The 9,094-nt window shown below is 49.6% G+C and overlaps 1 protein-coding gene across 1 annotated transcript in view; it reads left to right on the top strand.

Moving 5' to 3' along the window:
- KISS1R (KISS1 receptor) overlaps positions 1-6,220 on the top strand; it is a 9,079-nt gene extending 2,859 nt beyond the window's left edge. The window contains exons 3-5 of the mRNA XM_069101942.1: positions 1,940-2,075; positions 2,600-2,841; positions 5,721-6,220. Coding sequence (XP_068958043.1) covers positions 1,940-2,075; positions 2,600-2,841; positions 5,721-6,128 — 786 coding nt within the window. The 3' untranslated portion in view covers positions 6,129-6,220. The remainder of the gene's footprint in view (positions 1-1,939; positions 2,076-2,599; positions 2,842-5,720) is intronic.
- The last annotated feature ends 2,874 nt before the right edge of the window (positions 6,221-9,094 follow it).

Genomic DNA, 9,094 nt, shown 5'->3' with positions numbered 1-9,094 from the left:
CTCTCTCTCTCTCTCTCTCTCTCTCTCTCTCTCTCTCTCTCTCTTTCCCTCCTTCTCTCTCTCCCCCCTTCCCTCTCTCTCCCCCTCTCTGCCCCCTTACCCCCCCTCTCTCCCCATTCCTCCCTCCCTCCTTTGTGTTCTTCTAGGTTCCCTGTCTCTTTCCCTCCTATAGGAGGGTCCTCCCTTTCTCTCTCTGCCTCCATTTCCTTCTCTTCTCTCTTATTTTCCCTTGACTCTCCCTCTTTGTGCCTCTCTCCCTTCTTCTTATAGTCACTCAGTTCAGTTCAATGCATGAAGTGCCTGCAGATTTGTGTGTGCTTTTGTGCTCAGGGCTGGGCTCTCCCCCTGCTTCCTTCCTCTTTCTTCATCCTACCACCTCCTTGTGTCAAGACTTCAGCTCCATCTCTTTCCCACTCTCTCTGCCCCTTGTTTGGTATTCTCCCAGACTTTCGTGCCTCTCCACATGTCTCTGCTGTTGGGGCTGTTTGGAGGAAGGAGATGAAGAGATGAGAGGGAGATGGAGAAAAGAAAAGAAGGGAAGGTGGGGAGGGGAGGAAAGAGGGGAGAGGGGAGGAGCTCTGTCTCTGCTGTCAGTGACTTCTGAGCACCCTTGAGGACTGCCCCCTCCCACCTCAAGTGTTACACACAGTAGTTTAATAATAAATTGAAGAAGAATTGAATGGTCATTTGCTGTCTTTGCACCCTTCTTCCTCTCTTCATTCTCTTAGCCCAACGGGTAGGGGCTGCTCTTTCCTCCAGTGACTGGGGGCACTTAGGGCCCAGGTCCCCATAGGAGGAGCCTCCAGGGGCTCTGGTTTCCCCCACTCCAGAACAAGATGGAGTACCTTAGAGCCAGATTTCCCCAGTCCCAGGACCCCTCCAGGACTTCTCTCCACTCCAAGTAGTCTTAAAGCTCTTGGAAAGGTGATGAGAGACTGACTGAAAGGAAATTGCAACCAACCTACTTGCCCTAAAAACAGAATCCTTTAGGCAACTGGGTGGCATAGCACTGGGCCTGGAGTGAGGAAGGCCTGAGTTAAAATCCTGCCTCAGATACTTACTATCTTTGTGACTCTAGATAAGTCATTTAACTGCTGTCTGCCTCTGTTTCCTCAACTGTAAACTGGGGATAATAATAGTACCCACCTCCCAGGATGTAGTGAGGATCAAATGACAATATTTGTAAAAAGCTGATATACAGTAAGTGTTCAATAAATGCTCATTTCCTTCCTTCCCTTTCCTCTAGACCCTGGGGGCACAGGGGGTGCCAGAGGAAAGCATGCCCCAGGAAAGACTGCATAAAGTTGAGGGGGGTGGGGTTCAGATGAATATAGATAACATATAGTGAACAGAAATGGAGGGAAGGCAGGGGAGTCCTTAACCCAGGGGAGGTACCACAGACCTGGAACTGAGAGAAGGGGGAAATGAAAGGTAGGAAAGATGATGTCCACAGCCAAGAGGAAGGGCTGGGGGAGGACTGGGGACAGAGAGGGGAACTGAGGACTGGGAAGATTGGGGTTGGGATAGAGGGGTGAAAGATAATGACAGAAAGGAGAAAAGTGCTGGAGGTGGGCACGGCTGAGGGAAGGCAGGAATTAATGATAACTACCCAGTAGTTGGGGGGGAAAGAAAACATTTTAAAATAATAATAATAATCTCTAAAAAATAAGAATTATACCAAAGTGGGCTGGGCCCTCTTAGGAGGTGGTAAGATCCTTTTTTTTTTGCAGCTCCTAAAGGAGAAGGGGGATGATGACTTGTCTGAGATGCCACAGAGGGGCTATTTGTTCAGAGTTGGCCTCAGCCATCTCTGAGGTCCCTTCCAAATGAGAGATCCTGTGATGGTTAGGGGTAGGGTAGGACAGAGGGAGGGCAGGAATGAGGATGACCAGGAATGGAAGAGAAAGGTTGGAGTCTGGGCCACCCCTGCTCTTTCCAGGTGTCCGTCCAGGCCACCTGTGTTACCTTGACAGCCATGAGTGTGGACCGCTGGTACGTCACCGTGTTTCCCCTCCGCTCCCTACGTTACCGGACCCTCCGGCTGGCCTTTGCTGTGAGCCTGGGCATCTGGATTGGTAAGTGCTCAGGACCTTGAGGAGGCTGCCCCAGAAGTTACTGGGGTGCCTGGGGCTGCCAGGTTTTGTTTTGGGGAGGGAGTAGAGAGGAGCATCAGACCCCTGAGCACAGACTCTCTTCTCAAAGATCTAGTGAAGCATCCCAGTCTAGGGCTCTGGTCTCGCCTCATGGAGGTCAGCTCCTAAGGTCCTAGCTCCCATAGGATAATCATGGCCCCCAAATTTTCACAGATAGTCATTATTCAAACTCAAGCATCTCTAGCATTCTTACATTGCTTCTCTGATTTGAAGTAAAAACCCTGCTACTTACTAACTGTGTGACTTGGACAAAGTCACTTCCCTTCTCTGGTCCTCAGTTTCCCCATCTGTAAAATGACAAAGAAACTGAGATCCTGCCTCATGTCACTGAAGGAGAAGGCAGCCTCCACCCTTTGGGCTGGGAGGATAAGGAAAGAGGGACACAGTGGGAGGGGGATGACCAATCAATTCAGCTTTAGAAAAGGGTCGATTTCTCCCCTGCTCAGGGTCCTTCCTGGTGTCCATTCCTGTGCCCATGTACAACCGCCTCACCGAGGGCTACTGGTTTGGGCCACAGACATACTGCATCGAGGTGTTCCCGTCTGTGACCCATGAGCGGGCCTTCATCCTGTACAACTTTCTGGCCGTCTACCTGCTGCCTCTGCTGACTCTTTGTGTCTGCTATGCTGCCATGTTGTACCAGATGGGACGACCCACTGTCGAGCCAGTGGCTGACAATAACTACCAGGTGTGCCCGACCCTCCCTCCAGCCCCACAGCGCCCTGTCCACCTTGGGTGCCAGGGAGAATAGAGAAAGGGGCAGGAGATGCAGCTCTGCCCTTGGTGAGCCCCTCTGGGAGGTACAACGAGGAGATTCAGGGGTCTGAGAAATCACTGAGCCCATCCCAACCCCCAGACAAAGGAAACTGAGCCCAAGAGGTGCCATGTTCAGGGTTGTGCAGGTAGTGAGAAGCAGAGCAGAAGAAAGAGCAGTCTTCTGACTCGAAACCACCCCGAAGTAAAATGCACTGCCCCCTTGACAAGGGAATAAGTTCCCCATTATTATAGCTCTTCTAGGTTCATAGATTTAGAGCTAGAAAGACCCTGGCTTCCAACCCTGTCATTTTACAGATGAAGAAAACCTTGGCAAGGACTTGCCCAGGGTCACACAGTTAGTGAGTGTCAGGCACTTTTCAAACCAAGTTGTCTCTTACCCCAAGCCTGGGTCTCTGTTGTCTTGGGCATACCGCCTGCAAGCAAAGACTGCATGACTGTTTTTCAGGAGATCATAGAAGGCATTTCTGTTCAGGTATGGGGACTCCATAGCTTCTGAGTTCCCTTCTAATACTGAGATTCTGAGGGCCTGGGGTGATGATTTTGAGAAAAAACAATTAGCCTTATCAGCAACAGTCCCCTGAAGGCTACCCTTCTCTGAGAAGGTCAGGCTCATGATCCTCAGTTTCTCTTGTTTCACTGGGCCTCAGGCTCGTGGGACAATCCACTGAAGTGTGTCAGGAAGACCTGAGATCAAATCCTGCCTCCCACACTCATTAGCTGTATGACCCTGGGCAAGTGACTTAGTCTCTCCTTTTCTTCATCTGTAAAATGGGGATAATAATAGCACCTTCCTCCCAGAATTGATGTGAGGTAAAATGATACCATTGTTTGTAAATCTTAAAACACTATATAAATGTTATCGATAATTATTATTATTACTACTGTTACCATCTATTTTCTCCCTTTCCCCAACCTGGGGTTCCAATGTGGCCAGGGATGTTTAGGAGACAATTAGGCCTCTACCTATGCCTGGGTCCCCCAGTGAAGGAAAAAGAGTCGTATAGTAAGCAAGAGGTCTATGACTTACTCAAGGTCTCTCAGGTGGTGTGTAATTTGAACTCAGGGCTTTGGATTCCTTTATTTCCCTTATGCCAGACTGCCTGTGACCTTCTCTGTGGGTCCTTCTTTAGATCTTGGTTTATTCACTGGTAGGCAGCCTGACACCCAGGTCCTCCCCTGTGCTCCCACCCACTGTACTGAGTCCAAAGGTCACAAAAGCTTCCAGTCTCCACCCTCTGGCCAGGCACTCAAGACCCAACATGGTGGGGTTCAAGCCACGGATGACTGGGCAGAATCTCCCTAGAGATACCTATCGCCTTCTATATCACATGTCCTTGCTATAGACCTTTCTAGAAGGAGTTGAGTGAGGAAGGGTGAAGGATCACAGGGTCTGGGTTGGAAGGGCCCTCCAACTCTAGAGAGCCTAGCCCATCAAGGGAGACAAGCATCCCCTTGTAACAGGAGCACCTCAACAATGTCCCTACCAAACGGTCATCCTTCCCAACAATAAGTGGTGGCCAAAAGCGGAACATGTTCAAGGGGAAGGAGTTCTCAATTACTAGAAGTCTTAAAGAAGAGGCCATTTGGCCATTGTTGGAATGTATCTCTGTAACCCACTCCACTGGCCTTCGTTCTGCCTTGGGGCCAAACAGAATACATCTAAGCCCCACTCCTCAATAAGGCCCTTGAAACATAAGGACAGCAAGTACAGATCATCCAGGTTAAACACCTTCAGTCCCTATGATTGATCCTTGGTCCTCCATCCTCTGGATGGAAGGAAGGAGGGGGAAAAGAGGGGAGGGTGTAAGAGGGGAGAAGCCAGCGCTGGTTAGGACCTCTGTATAACAGACTCTGTGGCTTGTGCCTCTCTCCTGTCTTCTTCCTCTATCTCTCCCTCCCTCCCTCTCTTCTTCTCCCCTTCATCCTTCCCACCCTCCTTCCTTTCTTCCATCCTTCTCTCCATCCTTCTATCATTCCTGTTCTCTTTCCTCCTTTTGGCTCCTCTATTCATCTTTCCTTTCCTCCCTCTATCCTTACCTCCATCTCTTGTACTCATCTCCCCCCTCCCTCCTCCCATCTTCTCTATCCATTTATCTCTTCTCATTATTACTTCCTCATCCTATCCCTTCTTCTCTCTGTTCCTCCTTCCATTCATCCTTACTTCTATTCTTTCTTCCATCCCTCCTTCCTTTCATTCATCTCTTCTACCTTTCCATATTTTTCTGTCTCTTCTATCCATCTCTCCCTCCTTCCATCTCCTTTATTCATCCTTACTCCTCCCATTCCCTTTCCCATCTCCTCTACACATCCCTTCTATTTCCTCCATCTATCCCTCCTTCCTTCTACACCACCCTCTATTCTTTTCTTGATCAATCCCTTCCTCCCTCCACCCATCTCCTCTATTGTGTATATATATATATATATATATATATATATATATATATATCCCTTCTTTTGTCACTCCTCCTATCTCTCCTAACTTTCCTTTTACTCCTCCATGTCCTTTATCTATTCTTCTGTCTTTCCACATCTCCTTTATCCATCCCTCCTTTCTCCCATTTTCCCCTCTATTTTTCTATCCCTATTTCCATCTAACCTCTCTATCCCTCCTTCCATTCATCTCCTCCATCCCTCCATTCCTCCATCTATTCCATCTGCCCCTCCCTTCTTTGATCCCCTTTATCCTTCCATTCCTCCTTCCTTCCCTCCATCTCCTCTGTCCCTTTCTCCTTCCCTCCATCCTCTACCTGCTCCCTTCCCTTTCTCTCCCTTTTCCTCTCCTGGGCTCAGGTGCAGCTGCTGGCAGAACGTTCGGAGGCCATGCGGACTAGGGTTTCGCGCCTGGTGGCTGCCATTGTGTTGCTATTTGCTGTGTGCTGGGGCCCCATTCAGCTCTACATCCTCCTCCAGACCTTTAGTCCTGGCTTCCAGCGAGACTTTGCTGCCTACAAGGTGAAGATCTGGGCACACTGCATGTCCTACAGTAACTCCTCCCTCAACCCAGTGCTTTATGCTTTCCTCGGAGCCAACTTCCGCAAGGCCTTTCACAAGGTCTGTCCTTTGGCTGGGCGTGTGGGCAGTGCCAGTGTCCCCAGTGCCAACCTCCACACTGAGCTACATTTTGTGTCCCCTGGACCCCCAGCCTCGCTCCACCAGCCACAGCCAGAGGGAGAGGCACCAGCCCCAGTGGTCCAGTGAGGCCTGATGGTCCACTGGAATTGCTTTGGAGAAGTGCAGCCCCATCCTGGAACTAATCACTCACTTGCTACATAGGCCTTGAACCTCCTGACTGCCAGACTCTCTGCCAGAGGCCATAGGACAGATAGCCAAGGTTCTTGGCCTCAGAGAGCTCCTGTTCTAGTAGGAGAGACAAGGTTCACTTGAAGAAAATCCAAAAAGGATGGCCCCTATCAAGTGCTAGGTGGTTAGTTCAGACTCCAGGGCCTAGAAATGCAGAACTGGGAGGAGCATTGGAAACCACTTAACTCCCTCTTCTCCCCAATTGCAAATGCCCCTCTCTACTCCCATTACTTGGCATTTATTTTTGTTTTTACATGTCTGTGTTCATATTGTTCATCCTACCACGTCCCAATAGAGCATATGTTCCTTGAAGGCAAATAATGCTTCATTTTTTGGTCTTTTTATTACTAGAGCCTAGTGTAGAATTGGGCACACAGTAGGCATTTAATGCCTAGAAGGGGGAAGAGGTTGGGGAGAAGAGGGAACTTGTCCATGGCTACACACGGCACTCGATGGCATTTCCAGGGCAAGAACCCAAGTCTCTGGGCTCCCAGTCTAGGGTTCTTTCAGATATAGATGTCAAACCAGTGTTGGACTGCACCCCACCCGCCTCCCCCCAAAAAGGGTCAAAATCTTAGATCTAAGGAACCAGGGCTGCAGGCTCCTAATTTGCCACTAGATGTCGCTGTTCACTCACTGAAAATCTTCTAGAGGCCAGGACAGGCGCTGTCCCAAGAAACATGATGTTCTTTCCCTGAGCCCATAGGGAGCTCCCAGGGTATACACAGGAGTTTGGGCTCCCACTAAGCTTCTATCTATGGTTTCTCTGTTCTTGTCACCTCAACCAGACAGCTGGTAAGGGTAACACATGGCAAAATCAATTTTCATTTGCACTGGACAGCTCCCTTGGTTCAAAGCTCTCCTCCAGCACCAATGACCGTGAGAATGCCAGACCCTCAAGCCCCATGCTTGAGTCACCTCGCTCTCAACCCACATTTATGGAATGAATAAATGAGCACATTGCAATGGCATCCTGGGCAAGTCTAACGTTGCTGGGTCTCAGGCAGAAGAGGTTCTAAGAGGTTCAGATTTCCCTTGGGGTTTAAGGGACTTAGAGGTAGCCCAGACTTCTATGTGTGCCTCTGTGTGATGTGTATACAGGGACAGGGGGAGCCAGTCTAGGAAAGAGAAGGATCAAATGAGATAATCTTTGAAAACATATTATTTGTGTTGATTTGGCTAGAGAAGGAAGAAGTTTGTTTGCAAACATTATATTATTTGCATTGATTTGGCTAGAGGAGGAAGAAATTTGTTCATTGGCTCTAGGGGATCCCCAGCCTGCCTAAGCCTGGGTGATGGGACTAGCTTGCCTTTGCTTGGGCTGCTTACTGGCCCCTGGAGAGAGGAGGTTAGGCTGGTCGGTGAGACAAGAGGGAGGGAGAGAGGAGGGCACAAGATAGGGAGAAACTGAGCAAGGAGATTATAGAAAGGGTCCCATGGACAATGTAGTTCAACAGAAAGACAGGCATAGGTCTTCAGAGCTATCAGGGACCTTAGAATATAGAATATTAGAGCTGGGCTGGACTTTCAGTTGACCTAATCTAATCCCTAGAGAAGTTAAATCATTTGCTCAAGGTCACACAGTTAGTAAGTAGGATCCTAGCTGTATAGCCAGATAGGAACCTCAAAAACCATTGGACCCAACCCCCTCCTTTTGTCAGTAAAGACTTGCCTAAAGCCACACAGCTAACAAGTAGAAGGGTCAGTATTCAAACCCAGTTTTACTGACTACAGATGTTCTATTTCCACCTAGCATTGTGGAAGGCTATCATGTCCATTTTATGGATGAGGAAACTGAGGCCCAAACACAGAAAATTGTTTCCCTCAGGTAGCTGAGGAAGTTAGCTGCAGGGCCTAGACGCCTACTTTCATGTCCAGGCTCTTTCCCCTGCAGTGCCAGTCAGTGGGTCTCCTCAAGGGTCACTCCACCCATAATGGTTTGTGGTCCTTTGGACTTTTGGCACCCAGGGAAGTGATGGGATCAGCTGTCAGGCTGTTTATAAATTCCCTTCTAGGGACTCCCGCTCTGAAAAGTCAGTCTGGCCCCAGGCTATAAATAGAGAGGGCGCCACCCTGTCCCCACCCTCATCTATGGAGACAGCTGTGTATTTATATAGCACTCAATTTCCCTGATGGCCCTGCTTCTGTCCCCACCCCCACCTCAGAGCCCAAGCCCAGAGAGGGAGGTGCCCCAACCTGGGATTGCACAGCCATTGTTTACGTCTCATCCCTACCGCCTAGCAGTTTTTCCCAGGAGAAAGATCCCTTGGATCTTGGAAATTCAGGAGTCCTGGGTTTTAGTCCTGACTTTTCCACTTGGGCAAATCATTTAGGACTTCCAGCAAAGTGTCTGCCTGAACTGGGGGCAGACCACCTAGCATCCACATACCTACTCCAGTAAAACCCTGAAATTTGCACCAGACTGAATAATGATCAAGAACTCCAAGGAGAGACTAGAGTAGGTGTCTTCTCCCTCCCCAGAACTGCCAGGAAGCCCCAGGGCCATTGGAAAGGAGCCCCTAGGAAAGATGGCATGTCCAGGTCCAGGGCAGCCTTCCAGTTTAACCAGGGACAGACCAGAGGCAAGAGTAGTCCACAAGGTTCTACAGAAGCACCAAGAGCAGAGCAGAGGGCTCCCCAAAATGGCCAGAGTGGGAACCTTGTCAGCAAGTCCTGGAGAGCTACAGGCTTAGACACTGCCTGGCGTTCATATGGTGACTCACCCCAGGTTCAGGGGCCTTCAGGTCCCTACTGCTATCCTAAGACGCCAGTGAGGGCCCTGGAGATCCAGTGTTCTGAACCTCAAAAATTGGGGGGCAGGACCTAGCCCTGGAAGGGGGAGGGAGTTCAGTGTAAAAACCAGA

The sequence above is a fragment of the Petaurus breviceps genome, unplaced genomic scaffold (genome assembly GCF_028583685.1).
Source record: "Petaurus breviceps papuanus isolate PSGF00001 unplaced genomic scaffold, PetGlider_PUasm1.0 523, whole genome shotgun sequence".
Lineage (NCBI taxonomy): Eukaryota > Metazoa > Chordata > Mammalia > Diprotodontia > Petauridae > Petaurus > Petaurus breviceps.
The sequence above is the reverse complement of the archived record's forward strand: the minus strand, read 5'-3'. Positions and strand labels throughout refer to the sequence as shown.